Source organism: Poecilia mexicana, unplaced genomic scaffold (assembly GCF_051168715.1).
Source record: "Poecilia mexicana isolate PSO_F unplaced genomic scaffold, ASM5116871v1 scaffold_3, whole genome shotgun sequence".
Lineage (NCBI taxonomy): Eukaryota > Metazoa > Chordata > Actinopteri > Cyprinodontiformes > Poeciliidae > Poecilia > Poecilia mexicana.
This window is the reverse complement of record NW_028263372.1, coordinates 27393633-27409963: the sequence shown is the minus strand read 5'-3', so window position 1 is coordinate 27409963 and position 16331 is coordinate 27393633. Positions and strand designations below refer to the sequence as shown.

The 16331-nt window shown below is 41.6% G+C and overlaps 1 protein-coding gene across 3 annotated transcripts in view; it reads right to left on the bottom strand.

The window, feature by feature from the left end:
- The window catches only part of tln2a (talin 2a), an 85106-nt gene that overhangs the window by 19753 nt on the left and 49022 nt on the right, over window positions 1–16331 (bottom strand). For all 3 annotated transcript variants that reach the window (XM_014992036.2, XM_088004388.1, XM_088004387.1), the window contains 21 exons: window positions 16191–16292; window positions 15733–15809; window positions 14372–14552; window positions 14113–14226; window positions 13892–14000; window positions 13147–13355; window positions 12411–12509; window positions 12020–12187; window positions 11096–11230; window positions 10747–10906; window positions 8675–8841; window positions 5983–6111; window positions 5313–5426; window positions 4336–4449; window positions 3845–3979; window positions 3530–3658; window positions 3306–3408; window positions 2970–3178; window positions 2564–2683; window positions 2203–2400; window positions 1967–2106 (listed from right to left, as the gene is read on the bottom strand). In XM_014992036.2, coding sequence (XP_014847522.1) covers window positions 1967–2106; window positions 2203–2400; window positions 2564–2683; window positions 2970–3178; window positions 3306–3408; window positions 3530–3658; window positions 3845–3979; window positions 4336–4449; window positions 5313–5426; window positions 5983–6111; window positions 8675–8841; window positions 10747–10906; window positions 11096–11230; window positions 12020–12187; window positions 12411–12509; window positions 13147–13355; window positions 13892–14000; window positions 14113–14226; window positions 14372–14552; window positions 15733–15809; window positions 16191–16292 — 2912 coding nt within the window. The remainder of the gene's footprint in view (window positions 1–1966; window positions 2107–2202; window positions 2401–2563; window positions 2684–2969; window positions 3179–3305; window positions 3409–3529; window positions 3659–3844; window positions 3980–4335; window positions 4450–5312; window positions 5427–5982; window positions 6112–8674; window positions 8842–10746; window positions 10907–11095; window positions 11231–12019; window positions 12188–12410; window positions 12510–13146; window positions 13356–13891; window positions 14001–14112; window positions 14227–14371; window positions 14553–15732; window positions 15810–16190; window positions 16293–16331) is intronic.

The following is a 16331-nucleotide window of genomic DNA, read 5'->3' as shown; positions in this document are numbered from 1 at the left end:
AGGAAAAAAGTATGGAATCACTCAAATTGGAGGTAGAAAAAAGGACACACCCAGTCTATTTCCTTTCCCTAAATGGACACCTGCCCCAGATTAGATGTGCCCGTTAGTGTGCAGTTCAAAACACCTGCAGTCATGACACCTTGGAGGGCTGCTGGACGAAGTGGAGTGGCGAGAACCATGACTCCAACAAGAGAAATGTCCCTTGAAACAAAAGAGAGGATTGTGAAACTTCTTGAAGAAGGTAACCCTTCACGCATGGTTGCTAAAGATGTGGGCTGTTCACAGTCAGCTGTATCCAAGATATGGTCCAAACACAAACAGCATGGAATGGTTGTTAAAGCCAAGCGTACTGGTAGACCAAGAAAGACATTAAAGCGTCAAGACAAACAACTAAAGGTCATTTGTCTTGAAAACCAAAAAAGTACAACTAAACAGATGAAGCATAAATGGGAGGAAGCTGGAGTCAATGTATGTGACCGAACCGTAAGAAATCGCCTAAAGGAGGTGGGATTTCAATACAGGAAAGCTAAATGAAAACCAGCATTGACACCTAACCATAAAAGAACAAGATTCCGATGGGCTAAGGAGAGGCAATCATGGACTGTGGATGACTGGATGAAAGTTGTCTTCAGTGATGAGTCAAGAATCTGCATTGGACAAGGTGATGATGCTGGAACTTTTGTTTGGTGCCGTTCCAGTGAGATTTATGAAGAGGCCTGCCTGAAGAAAACAACCAAATTTCCACAGTCCTTGATGATATGGGGCTGCATGTCAGGCAAAGGCACTGGGGAGATGACTGTGGTTAATTCTTCTATCAATGCACAAGTTTACATTGACATTTTGGACAGTTTTCTCATCCCTTCAATTGAACAGATGTTTGGAGATGATGAAATAATTTTCCAAGATGACAATGCATCGTGCCATAGGGCAAAAACAGTGAAGGCATTCCTTGAAGAAAGACACATTCAGTCGATGTCATGGCCTGCAAATAGTCCAGATCTCAACCCAATAGAAAACCTGTGGTGGAGATTGAAAAAAATGTTCCACAAGAAGGCTCCAACCTGCAAAGCTGATCTGGCAACTGCTATCAAAGAGAGTAGGCACCAAATACTGTTTGTCCCTCATCAAGTCCATGCCTCAGAGACTAAAAGCTGTTATAAAAGCCAAAGGTGGTGCAACTAAATACTAGTGATGTATTTTGAATGGTCTTTTGTTTATGTGTTTTTCATGATTCCATACTTTTTTCCTCAGAATTGAGTGATTCCATATTTATTTCCCTGTGTTTGGTCAATAAAAGTATCATTCACTGACTTCCACAATGTTTTCTCTTCATTTCTTTGAGTGTTCCTGAAAGCCAACAAGTTGCACTTTGGAACGACCTTAATATTGTGTCATGTTTTTGATCCGAGTTTGTTTTACAGCATGAAATGTCTGAATGACTGCTCATCCAACACTGGTGATTCCATACTTTTTGCCAGGGGTTGTAAATCTGGATGACCTGCAGATATTGAAAGCTCAGACAGGAGATTCTGTTACTAGGTTTTTAGTGGTACACTCTATAAATCTGGCCATCTTAAAAAAGGAGCAAAGTTATTTAATTTTGAAAAAGCAAGCTGATACGTTCTGTAGTTTGTAAAAGCTACAAAGGGGACACAAATATGTGGAAGAATGCACTTTGGTTTGATGAGTCCAAATTGAAATGTTTTCACTTACATGTGACGGTGCGTGGCAGAAAAGCGTCACTAAATGAGGTTAGGCTTTTTTGATAAGAGCAATGACAAAAATTTATAAATTTCTAGATGTGAAAAGCTGGAAGAAAATATGAATGCAACAAAAAGTGGTTCAACAAAGTCAATTATTGTCAAAAGGTGTTGAAAAACGGGCTAAATTTTTCCTGGCGTAGTAAAATTACAGAATACAAAAAAGTTAGTCTTTGCAAAGGACTCTTTGTGTCTAGTTGTCCTACCTTGCTGCAGCAGCGAGCAGGTTTTTAGCATTTGCAGCTGCAGGGTCCACAGACAGACTTTTAGCAGCCAGCAACAATTTACTCGAAGCCATGGAGATGTTTTTCAGGTTACCAATCACTTGCACCTGGTCATCCTTTTTCTGAAACGGCAACATCATCGACGGCAATAATCAGACTGAGAAATTACGAGAAGTTTGACATAATTGGGGGAGCTGCTGATTTTCAGTAAATCCAACCTGTGTGTGCCCAGCCATTTCTATGCCAGCATCCAGAAACTCATCAAAGTCCTGGCTGAACTTTCCAGAGGCTGAAGCCAGCTGGTTGCTGGAGCTTCTGGAGGCGTGGACCACCTCGCCTGCCGACTGGTTCAGGTCTGCTGCCGTCTGAGTCAGATCATTCTGGGCTTCCTGAAACGACTTGGAGGCCGGAGGGATCTGAGCAGGGCACGCAAGGAGAGATTTATTATAGGTTTTTTTTTTTAGATCAAACCCCAGAAAGAGAGTGAAATTTTAGCAACATGGAAGCTGTTCCTGATATTATCATTTATTGCAGCGGGGAAAAATACATAAACAAACAATAAGTGGGATGTTGACTCACGGTTTCAATCAGAAGCTTCTTGCTGGCCTCGCCGATGCTCTTCAGAGCCATGTCCACGTCCTTCTGGCCAGGCAGACAGTTGACGCAGTTATTCAGGGAGTGAGAGACGGCTTTGGCCACCTGGAACGCACAGCAGGATCACAACACAGGGTTTACAGAGGTAAGAGGAGGTGACCTGGCTTAGCTAAAAATCTGCTCGTGATGTTCATGAGTCAGGCAACACAGAAAAAAAAAGTTAAAAACAAAACAAAACAATCAGCAGCAAAATAAAACCAGATAAAGAGCCTGAAGATTCTTATAAACTCAAAATATTCATTTTTTTAAATATTGAATGGCATCATTTTCTTGGAAAATGCAATTTTTAAAAATAAAATAAGTTCCCGGAGTAAAACCCGAACCTTCTCACCTGCGCCAGCCTCTGCTGACTCTCGGCGTCTCCGTCGGACATCAGCGCCTGCTTGGCCTCGTGGATCAGAAGAGCCGAGCCCTCCATGACGTCTCGGGCCGAGTCCAGCATGGCGGCGGCCGCCATGGGGTCCGTGGTGGAAGCAGCGACGCCTCGTGCCGCCTGGGCGAGGGTCTTCAAGGCCTGGGCCGTCTCTCTGGCAGCGATTCCTGGAAACAGATTCACCCAACAGCAGCATGCGTCACCACAGGATGCGTGTCTTCTAAGTGAGATAGCAGGTACGTTTGTAGCATTATTGTCTGACTACAAAAAAAGTGTCCATTTTGCAGAACCAACCAGTGTAATGTTCATTTCCTTGAGCTGCACATGTAAGCAGCTGAGCCATGGAGGATCCCACTGCCTTTGAGGTGCTGCCCAGATCCTGAGCACATTTCTCCAACTAAAGCAAGAAGAAAGGTGGAAGCAAAAAAAAAAGTGAGCCAAGTGCAGGGGGCAGGGGGTTTGTGTTTGGAGGAAAATCCCCCTTGAACATCTCTTCTTGGGCCGAGAACGTCTCGTACCGACTCTCCAGGCAGAGGTTTGAGCTGGGTGTTCACTGCAGCCAGCTTCGCGTCTTGCAGTTCGCTTCTCAGGGTCTGGATGGCGGTGAGCGCCGAGTCGATCTCCATGGGGCCACAAGCTTCATGAGCCTGGAAGAGAATATTCAGCCTTCCAATACAGCTCCGGCAATCATGTGCTGCTGTGCGTCGAGGCGCTCCGACATTTTAAAATGTGTCATTTGTAAATGCAAATGTTTCAGTTAATTGAAGGTTTCAGTTGTGTTTTTGCTGGCAGGATTAAGCTGTGGCGTTTTGGCGAGTTTCTCTTTGCTCTACCTTCTGTGCAGATGTCCTGAGCTCAGCCAGGCAGGTGGCCAGGTTTTTGGCACACTGACCCAGTTGCATGGCCGCGGCCTGATCGGTCACCGTGGGAACAGATGACTTGGCCGAGGTCACCATCTTACTACCAGGCTGCAGAATGAAAAGCAGATGCATTTATTTTCCCCGATTCCAACTAAAGAAATGCTCACTGAAAAGATTTTTGCTTGAATGAAATAGTCTCGCATTGTGCTCATTTCGTTTTCAGAAGTTTCGCCTCATGCAGCCCTGAAGCATTAAGATGACAACACTATTAATGTTTCTTTAAACAAAAAAGAGGTTACAGGCCTACTTTAACGGGACCTCCCATGACAGAAGCACTATTAATAATTTCAGCCTGGTTCCTAATGTGGGACTGAAGTTATTTGGGGAAGAGTTTGGGAATATGAAGTTTCCAGAGGTCCTTAGGGAGGTAAAGTTAGGAGCGCTGAGGCCGTAGGATGCTGTACCTGCAGGAAGTTCTGGCTGGCTATGATAAGGGCCAACTGGGCACTCAGGTCCTCTGGTTTGGCCTGGCTGCCTCGGACTCCCTGGACGAGCTGGGGGATGTGGTCTGCGACAGCCTGTGGCCACACAAACACAATCAATACTGCAGTTAAAATCCTGTTATATGACTTTATAAAAACTCAAGCGGGCAGATCACTTATTAAATTAAAAAAAACACACAAAAAAACAGATGCCATAAAGCAGTGGTTCCCAAACTTTTTCTTCTGCGCCCCCCCAGTGGTTTCCAAACATTTTCTGCGCCCCCCCTATGGATTACAAATGGCTGTCTGGTTGAAACGACGCGTGTACATTCATTTTTTGGGGGCAAAATGAATGTACGTAGCTGAAAATAGACACCAACATCGGTAGCCTACAAGGTGCTTGTTAAGCTTAAGGTTCTGTATTGATATTAGCTAGTCATCTTTTAGCTAACATTACCTGCATCCAACAGCTTTACTCAACTCAGTCGGTTAGTTTGGAGGGAAAAACTGTGAAAATTTCTTGGTGTTTTGCTGGTTTGCTGCCGTGATTCTAACACAAACCTACGTAGCTCCGCCCAGCAGCAGCAGGTCTCCTTCACAGGTGTAAACCCAGCGCGAGCGTCGTAGCGCTCATGTTGCGTTTAAAGGCGGCTCGGAAAAACAGGTTACAACATATTAACAACGGATTAAACAGTTTTAACTGCTGATAGAAGTGACAGAGGACACAAATATGGGAAGTGTGGAAGCCTCTACTGTATCAAATTGACATAGGAATAACAGAGAGTTGGCCATTTTAAGGTAAAAACCCAGCGCATACAGTGTTCATGTTTTGTTTTTTTTTCATCCAGACGGCTTCCCGCGCCCCCCCTGCAATGACACGGCGCCCCCCCTAGGGGGCGCGCCCCACAGTTTGGGAACCTCTGCCATAAAGGCACTCGTCTGTTTGCTCTAATCCTCACCTTGCAGCTCTGCACCAGCTGCTGGTGAGCTGCTGTGTTCTTGTTGGAGACGGCAGCGTTCTGAGCGGCAGCGATGGTCTGTGTGGCTGCAGCCGCAGCTTGCTTGGCAGCGTTCTGAGGAGATAAAACAAAATATTCACGTTCAAAATGCAATCAAAAAGCAGACACCTGTATTAACACTGCCATTTCGCAGCTCTGTCACTAAATATTCAGTGTGAAAGTCTTAGAAAACATGACATTTGTTTTTCCAAGAGAAAACCTAAATATTTATGCTTTTTCCCCAGAATACATGCTTTTGGGATAAAGAACTATAGAAACATTCCTTCTTATTTTTCTATTTCAAAGCATTCCTATGTTGCTTCATTTCTAAAACGGGAAGTATAATGCATGCATGCATAAAAGTGACTAAACATAAGAATAGAAACTGTAACTAAAAACTATGAAGTTGAACATTACACCAAAGTAATGGTATGTAGCAGAGAATTCAACATGCAAAAGGCAAATCTGCAGAAAATACTAGATCAGATAAATGTAATTACCAACAGTTTGTTCAAAAAACATATTTGTAATTATATGAAAAAAAAAAAAAAAAAAAAAAAACATATACAACTAAAATATTTTGGTAAGACAGATATGCGTCCGTTTTCGAGGTTGATTTCGCCTCGCTAACCTCCAGCCTGTTGATGAGTTTCTTCTTGATGGCGTTCTGAGCCGCAGCGTTGGTGGCCACCCGCAGGCCCTCAGCAGCCTCCCTCAGCCTCTGCTGCTGGTCCTCGTTCTCTGGGTACGCTGCTGCACCCTGAAAACACACACCACGGGATGTGCAACTTAGTAAATCAGATTATCAAAAATGGAAGTTTATATGCAATATAGATTTATTATATACAGACTGATGCATTTCGAGGATTAATTTGCTTTGTATTGATGATTATGACTAACAGCTAAGGAAAAGCCTGATTTCAGTTTCTCTACTAATGTGAATACTAAATGAGACCAATTAGATAATTAAATAAGATTCATTTTTAATACAGAATTGTGAGGTTACGTAACCATAGGGAAGACAGTTTAGTGCTGTATCCAAGCATTTAAATGGGAAAGTTAAGTGAAAGAAAAAACTGCATAAACAACAGGGATAACCAATCTTTATTACTGTGAAATATTCATGCATTAATTCAAGCTAAAGAGCCCCACCAAGTGCTAAGTGCATATTTTGCACAACCAAGTGCTAAAATCGTTGATCTAATTTTAGTAGATCAGAAATTATGAAAAGCAAATATTATGTTGTATATAGAATATCTATTAAATATTTCCTTTTTTTTCCTGAAACCCTTAAGCTGACTTTTTAATGATAATCAAATGTATTTACATGCATCTGATATCTAAAGGATGAGCTGAGGTCAGAGTGGTGGGAGAGATTACTCATTCATAATCCCTTTGCCGATAGTCAAATTTAATATCCGTTTATATTAAAGAGCTCTTTCCTTTTGCTCTCTGTGTTTTTCTTTTTTTATTCAAGAGAGCAGATTGCTGAGTTTTTGAAAGCTAACACTTAGAAAGCTTCCTGCTGCTGTAGAAAAAGCCTCCGGCTATTAAGTTAACAACTGGGAACATGGCTTTGCATAGAAACAAATCATTAGGGTAATTATTAAATTTTCTGCAAACGATGACAAGATTTCCATGTTTTATTGTTTGACAAGCTGTAGTATTTAAAAAAAAAAAAACATCTAAATTGAAGTCAAAGGTCCTGATTGGAAAAAAAAAAAAAAAAAAAACAACCTTGCAAAACTACATGTCTGCTAAAAGTGAATACAGCATATCTTGGCCTGACAATTTTTAAAAGCCAACACAGAGAAATTAATGAAGTGAATCAAATTAATAATTAGTTGCCAAATCAACTGTGGGCCTCGGCCTTCATTAACACAACTAAATATACAGCTGTGATGGTGGGAAATCTGGCATCAAACTCTGCAAACCAGCTGGAGGGCATCATTTCATTTCCGTGGAGGAAGAGGAGCGTTATTAATATCGGCGAGCAATCCTGTCGACAGATAATGAGACTGATGTGGGGAGAGAGCAGATGGATGGAGCAGCGAGGGAGACAAGTCTGAGGAAACGCTTCTTTTACTTTTAAACTCGCTGCTCTAAAAATATGAGATGTAATAAAAAGCAAAGAGTGACAAAAACCCTGTACTGACTCAGCTTATTTCTGTATTGACTGAACACCGAATTACTGCTTTTTATCAATAATTCAGTGCTAAAATGTCTATATACAGCAAAGTGCCATTTCCAAGCAAAATGTCTGCCTCTGCAAAGGTTAACATTCGTTTATGAAGAGACAATAATAGCTAAGTAGAATAATGATGATTTTATTTACATATGCTGTCACATTTTCATTGGAAATAATAAATGGGAACATATGTGGTTTGAGCAGCAAAATCTGACACTGCATGGCAACCAGACCCACCATATTTCATGATGAATATCCACACTTTCAAAGATTTGATTTTAATGCAAACTTTTGCACATCTTGGTTATGTGGGGAAAAAATAATTAAGCTTGAATCTTCTTGAACAATACTTAACGCTTGACTGTAGGTTCCACCAAAAAAAGTATTGAGCCTTAATGTAAAAGTCAATAGATTGAAATAAAAATACAGATGAGTAGATCAAAGATAAAGCATGTCAAATCAATATGAAATAATGTGACAAGTAGGCATTAATGTGCTATAGTTAAAAAGGTGAAAAGCAAAAAATATATATATATACATTTTCAAATGGATATTTTTCTATATCCATCCAGACCTGAAAAATGAGGAAAACAAATGAAAGCTGCCAAGCAAAACAAACAAATTCATAAATAAATGTAAAAAAAAGTCTTTTTATACAATGCTTTGATTTTGAACCTGCAGATGTTTTAAATGTCATCTTTTATCAAGAAACTGAGAAGCCACCAACAGGACAAAGCAGACTTCTGCACCTACGAGTCCCATTTTTCACACCACATTACCGCTGTGGTTCCTGGGTCTGCGTTTTTTTTTCTCCCTGCTGTCTTAGAAAAGGTCACCAGATAAGCAGAGAGCAGCCGTTTCCCCGGTTTTGAAAAATGCCACCCCTGTCATCAACCTATTAGTCGCTAAGATGGCCTTGAAAACATTCTGCAATGTAGAATGAAAGCCGTAGAAAAGCGTTTTAACCTCGAGACATTTCTGAAGTGGACACGCATCAATAAATAACCATTTCAGTTCATGATTTTTAAAACAATCTGAAGTCACAAAACATACTTTTTTTTCCCCTGCATTTGTTCCATCTATTTTAACGTTACATCTACTTGCCACAAAAAACAAGACGTAACTGTCTGCTCACCTTTGCTGCCTCCACCATCCTTGCAGTGGCGTCTGCCAGCAGTTTGGCGGCTGCCAGCAGCTTCTTGGAGTTGTCCACGTCCACCTCGACCTCAGCGTCGGACCTCATGGCATTCACCAGGTCTGAGGTAGCCTGAGCCAAAACCCGAGCCTGCCGAACCATCTCTCCTGCATGGCGACACAGACAAACATGAATGGAGATGAGGAAAGAGACTGAGTGCAGAAGATGTGATCACAACAACCACACAGTACCAGTTTCTTAAACTGAAGCGTTAATGTTTAATGTTAAGTTTTCTGAATCTGAATCCAGTTTTCCTGGGCCCAATCCCTCCCTTTTCCAATGACTACGTTTTCTTTGGCTATCTGAGCGTTCTGATGTCTTCCTGCGCTTTCACAACCGTTTCCTTTTGTTTGTGCCTGCTTCAAAACTTTACACATAGCTGACCACAAACAACTGACAACACTGGACACATACATTGAGTCACTGTCTAACAAAAGTCTAAAAGGCCATACTGTTGCCACCAAGGCTCCTGTTAATCAGCTACATGTAGCAGGAGACTTTTTGAGGTACAAAATGCAGAGATATTCATTATGGTTCTATTATAATTAATATAGTCAAATTTGTAGCTGAAAACAATCTAATTTACAACAAATCCACTAAACCACTGGAACATCTAAATTGATTTGAATGTCATTAAAAAGCACATTTATTTCGGCAATTCAATTATAAAAGTGGCACTTAAACTGAGTTATTACAAACAGTGATTTTTTTTTTTTTTTTTTTTTTGCCAGAGTGAGTTTGATAAATCTAGTTTGTAGCAAATGAAAACCAAAACGCGGTTTCTCCGACTTCACACAAGACCAATAAAAACACGTATTTTAATACAGAAAAATTGTCCTACAGAAAACGGTCTCTATATAATGTACTAAAGATGCGCCTGACAGTTCCCAGGGGCTCGTTTTGCATGAATCACTGCTCCGATGCGGCCTGACGTGGAAGCAACCAGTCTGCAGCTCGGCTGAGGTTTAGAGGAAGTCCAGGTTGCTTAGCAGCGGCCTCCAGTTCATCTCTACTGTTGGATCTCGTGTCCCTTAATCTAGCCTTCACAGTTCCACATAGGTTCTCTATAGAACCTAAGCAGAAGTAAATAATTAAAGTATCAAAAAGTTCCAGTCTGCTGTAATCTTTTAAAGTTGCTGTCTCTCTCTTTCACCATCAGGCGGGACGGAGGAGGTGGTTTCAATCCGACAGTCTGCAGCAGATATCAGATATCCCACTTCTCTTATTGGGTCGATCCGTTTCCTTGTTTGACCTCCAGGCCAACAACATTCTTTGTGCATCTTCTTCCTTCCCTCTGGTCCTTTTCTACTGTCAGACTTGTTAACATGACTGTCAGCTTTTTTCTGTGCTTTCAGCTGACAGCAGTCACTTCAAACACATCACTGTGTCAGCAAAGCTGAGGAGAAGACGGGCCGGGATGGGACTACAGCCACAACAAGGCATCTTCAGAAACTACTAACCAAGAGCTCAGATGGCCCTTTCTTAGTGGAAAACTTGGTGAATCTTCTGAATGTACACAGACATAGATTAAACAATCAAAATCTTTCAGTTAATACAGAGAATCCATGTGGGAAAAATAAAGATGTTTATGCATATTTATGGATCAAATGCATCTAAAAGAAGCACCTTTCCCTGTGAAGAGCATTAAAAATAGGAGTATTGTGTTTGAAGATTTTTTTTCCCCAGCAAGAATAAAAAAAAAAAATAATTGCTGCATTAATTAAAAATATATATATATCAGAAATTATACTCAGAACTCTTAGACATATATTTCCCACACATAGCCTAACTGTATCATTTTTTATTTTTTTTGGGTACTGTAACCTCTCCAAATGGTGCGTTCGCTCTACCGCTGAGTCACGCGTCGCCCCCTACGGCCTGACCAGTTTGGCTTCATTTTTCATGTGTATGTAAAAAAAAAAAAACAGGGAATAATTTTACACATGAAATGTGCACAGTTTTAGTTTATTTTACAGCGTCTTGCTGCTGGTTTATGACTGTTTCAGGCTCACCTGCGTCTCCCATGGAGGTGAAGATGCTCTCCGTGACGGTCATGATGGTGTCTGTGGCCTGGTCGTAGCGCCCGATTGGCTCTCCCCTGGCGGTGTACTGACGGACATGTTGCAGAAGATCTGCCAGCGCCTGACTCACGACGCTTGCTGCTGCGCTCACCTGCAGGAAACAAGACCAGCGTCACCAGTTCTGGTATTTTTTAAACAAATCAAACTTCCTGTTCGATTAAACGAAGGTGCCCCATTGTAACCTGTAATGTTAACATTAGAACTAATCCTCAGAAAAAAAAGAAAAAAAAAAGGTAAAAACGACAGATTTGTTGTATATCAGTCGGTGAATCAAGCTGACCTGTTTAAGCAGCTCCCCGTCCTCCGTGGCTGAGAGGCAGGCCTGGACACAGCTCTCCACCGAGCGGTCCACCAGTTTCCCGGCTTCGATCAACTGCTCCTGACAAACCGGAGAGCTGATGGTCGGACTCACCACCTGAGACAACCAAAGGGTTAAAAGCATTAAAGCTGTCACTGAGAAATATTTAGCTTCTGTCACCAGCAGCGGACAAATTATCATCACCGAGTGGATCGCTTTCCTCTTGTTAAAACGTCGAAAATCCTCGTTTTAATGTTAATCGAACACTCAAATCATCTTGATCCACTTTTTCAGCGTAAAGTGAAACTAATCAACGATCCAAAAGGAGAAAAAAATGATTGGACAGGGATAATCTCAGCACACTGCAGCTAATAAATGAAACTGTTCCGACTCAAAGCCAGCAGTGCAGTTACACTGATTACACACAAGTGGGCCGTATGATTAGCAATGAGCAAAATGATGAGAGCACACAGTGTTTAACTGCACCATCATACACTCATTTTTCAAAAAAATAAACAAATACAAAGATCTCCAACAGTTAAACATGCTCGTTTTCTTTAATTCACTTAATTGCCCAGAGTTTATTAATATTATGTAATGTTAGTATAAATGTGCTTCTCATTAAATTAGAACAGCTTTGAAATCCAATTTATTTCAGTATTTCATTCCAGAAAATGACACATTTAATGTAAATTCGCTAACTACAGATATTCATTACAGCTAATAAAAACCCTAGATACAGCTTCTCTGAAAAGTTACACACCACCAATAAAACATATTTTAAACACAGAAAATCACCAAATACTGAATCTACATCATTTTTAAAATCAAATTACTAAAACAAATTAACTTACAGATGATGTTCTGACTTACTGAGGTCTGTTTGTAAAATGTTCATTCTTGTACCTTTGCACAAGCCACAAGTTGGGAGGTGGACAGGGCGCACTGTGTGGCGGCAGCGATGACCCGATTCTGCAGGACAGTGTCCTCTGCAACCTGGGCGACGTTCTTGGCCTTCAGCACCAACATGGCCGCCGCGTTGGCCACCGCTTTGGCCAAATTCATCAAGATGTCCTGCCATCACAGATAAAAGTAAGAGATCACCAAATATTTGCACAAGCACTTTTAGAAAATGTTCTTGTAAAGCAGAAAAAAAAACACTTTTTTTTTTTTTACTTTTCATGCATCGTGTTCAGCTACATCGGTGAAAATAATATGTGCATTGATAAACTTTTTTCTCTCTTCACATTCATAATACATCTATAGCAGAATGATAAAACGAAAGCTGATGAGTTACCTGGAACCTCTCGTCTGTCTCATTCTCTCCGATCTGTCGCAGGAGGTCTCCACTGGCCTGACCGATGCTACCTGCAGCGGTCAGCACCGTTTGTCTGGTCTAAAGTCACACAAACAGAAAAAAGATCAATCAGGACCTGGAGTCGCATTTAAATCTCTTCTACTACCCTGGTTTGTAATAGTATCACTGTCATTTATTTCACCATTTGTGGCTTTAAAAATTGGCTGAAAGACAAATACTGAAGATTAAAACATGCACAAACAGGCTTTGATAAAAGCATCAAAATGCAAAACGACAATTTGTCCCCTGCAGTAATTTCAAACCAGCTCCAGGATTGATGATTTAATGAGGTCTTGAATCTTTATTTTGATCACCCTGGACATTTTCAGTTAGCTGGAGGCAAGCAGAAGAGGATGTTTATATAATAGGGTTAGGATTTGGACCAGCAGAGAGACAGAATTATTAAGAGAAGACGAGTCGTCTCGGGATGCAGCTGCTTGGCGACAAATTTAATTAGCCTTTAGCTGGCTGTTTGACATCAGGTCTGAAATACAACAGATGAGGAGTCTGTTTTGCTGCTTGAATTTAAATCAGAAGGGATGCCTGTTTCCCACAAATTAAACAGCACCAGTCTGATAATGTGCTTTTAATGAAGACGTGAAGAGGATAGATTCCAAGTACGAGTGAAGAGAAGAAACCCAATCCAAGTCTGAAAGTTTGGGATGCCATCTCTCACCTCTCCGGAGGTCGGCTCCACGGCCTTCAGGAGGTCGGACACGGCGCCTGCGAGCGTCCTGGCAGCCTTCATCAGGTCGTTGCCTCCTCCCACGTCATCCTCCATCAGCGCGGCCAGCAGCTTCACGCCCTTCGACATTTCCGTCAGGTTGGAGGAAATGGTGGTGATGGCGCAGCCCACAGCGGTGTAGTCAGTGTCAGTGGGATCACCTGGGAGGAAATACGGGAAGACAACACGAGGTAAATGTAAAACAAAGCGCAAAATCGTTTACTTGTAGGGAGTTTGTGCGAGACCTTGTACAAACTTACAGTTGACAAAAGACATGAGGGGAAAAAAAGTGCAAAAAAAAAAATCAGAGATGGAGTGATTTGCAGGCTCCCAGGCCACTTTCTCCCACATTCTCCAAACCACAGCAGGATATGAGGGAACTATTAGATTTTACATGGCTTCTAACAAACAGCAGCCTGATGGAAAAGTTCTACTTTACCCAAACAAACTGGCCAAATAATTTTAACTGCAGAGCACACCATGAAATAATTTTTACTACAGAGCACACCATGCCTTAAACGCACTAGTAAAAAATGTGGGTTAAGCCTGTTGACATGCATTGCTTTTAACAAAAAATTGGACTTCCTAAAAAAAAAAAAAAAAACAACATATTTTTTCAGAAATGCTAGAGATACAGTCAAAAAACAACAACAAAAAAAAAGCCAATATGATTTCTGTTGAGTCAAGAAGCGCTGACCGGCTGTGAGGTTCACAACAGAAGCTGTTCCTGCAGTGATGGCGTCAACCTGCGAGTGGATCTCGTGTTTCGATTCGTCCATCTTGTTCTGGATCCACACTTTGGAGGCCTAAAGCGGAGATGGCAGACATTTTTTTTGGGACGTGAGCTCATTCAGCAGGTTTCGTCGCTGCTGTGAATAAACACTTAATGCTCCTTTGGGTGTGAGAGCGTGACTCTACCATGTCCTGCCCCAGCGGTGGGAGGTCGTCAACCTCTCCCAGGTCTATTTGGGCTTTTTGAACAGCTTGCATGCTGGTGTTGATGGTTCCCATCAGAGCCTGCTGCGCTGAACTCTGCATACAAGCAATTCATGATAAGTTAATTAGCTTTCAGTCTCCTGAGGTGGCATATTGCAAACTAATAATGAGAAATGAAATGTAAACAAAAACAAAAATCAGTTAAGCGCTTTTAGACACAACACAGCATCTAATGTCGTACCAGTGGAGGCATGTGGCCACGGTGCATCTGACCCATGGTGATCTGCTGCTGAGGGGACGGCATGGTGCCCATGCTGAGCGACTCGGTGCCAATGGAGCCAGAGCGGATCACCCCCGGCAACGCCACGGAGCTTTGGTTCACCTGACCCACACGGTTAAACTGCTGCTGAAGTATTGTGGATCTGCAAGAGTACAACACGAGCATCCTCAGGACCGAGTCAGACAGCCGTGCAGCATAATGACGTCGAAGGCCGATGCTTGTATAGCAATGTTTTTTTGAAGTGCCATGCAAAAATGTTACTCAGACTTTCTCACAAATTTCATGTAACAACCACAAAGTTACATTTATAAGCTACACTAAGAATAAATGACACATATATTGACTAACTGATTTCTCTTTTAATAGAGTCCATCACAGCCAAATGCTTTCAAAGTTAGAAGTCTCAATACAAATCCAGGCACATTTGTTAGATTTTAATGTGTTCAATTTTGAGAGACTATGCACCATTTAACTTCCATTTCACATTTTATGAGCTGCCTTGTGTTTATCTACCACATAAAATCCCATGATGATACATAAAGCTTCTGGTCGTAATGGAATAAAACGGGCAAACACTCGTTTAGTATGAATAATTCTGCAAGTTAAATCCTTTAAAACCATTTTCTGAAAGAAGCAAACCATCAAAATGGATTGTTCTAGAATTATGTTTTTAACTGGACACGCTCGTCATCCCACTGAGCTAGTTTGGATTTTACACATTAGCCACAAAGACCTTAAACACAATAAAGACCGACAGGGAAAAATCTTTCCACCTTCAGCAAACAAAGGCTTGTTTGTTTTGCTGCAGAACAGACTTGCAAAGTTGGGTGTGCAACGTTTCTGCAGTATTACAGAATGTTGCCTTTGGCATCAGCACAGAGATGGGGGGGGGGGGAAATGTGCATAAAAGTATAAATGTTGCAAAAAAGCTGAAAGCAGGAAAACTATCAGCTGAGAATGGACAGAAACACAGTTTCACCTCAGGCTAAATGAGGCAACGTTCCTCCCACAGAAGGATGAAAAATGCCAGGCATGTGTTCTCTGTGTCAAAATGTTGTCCAGGTAGATGGATGGATGTTAAAGCTGTTGTAGTGGCTTGTTTGAGTGATGTGTGCATAGCTTTGTTATGTACTGGTTATGTGTTCAACATCATCATCATAATGTTCCTCTTCAAACTGGGACATGTATGTTTTAAAAAGAGAATACAGTAAAGCGATTCTTTGTTTTTTCGTTTTGTTCAAATCAGTCAACAAAATGCATAAATAAAGAAACGGCAAGTTTCAAGCTTCAAACATGAACCAAAAAGGTCTGATTTCCATTACTTTTTAGGGGAAACCGATTCCTCCAGCATGGTTGATTCCTCATCACCCTCCAATCCAAAGCGGTCCTTGCTTTGCTTCTGCAGGAGAGAAGCAAACACAGCAGAAAAGCAGGAAATCAGACTGTGGTTTAGTTAAGCCCTGTTCAGTTGGAAGGAGGACAGCAAATCATGAAGATGAGATCAAATCAACTTGTCTTAAAAACAAAATAAATCACACATTCAGATTCAGATACATTTCCGATTTTACTTAAATAGTTACATTTCAGGCTTAAGAAATGAGCTCCTGCTGTATACCAGCACCACAGGATGCCAGCCTTCCTCTGCTACTTTTCATTTAACTGCAGCGGCATGACGGAGCAGCACGGTCTCCATCAATCACCCGCAAAGCCGAAAACACGTAGCTCTCAGGAGAATACTGAAACATCAGGATTAGGGGGTCTCCTGTGATGAATGTCTCACCTTTTTGAGGATGATATCAATATAACCAGCGATGAGCTGGGAGATCTGTTCCCCTTCGGTGGTCTGCACTGAGTAGTAGCTCTCCTGGTACTCCCCAAAGTCCTGCAGAAACGCATCCGCAGAGTGAAACATCCGATTTGT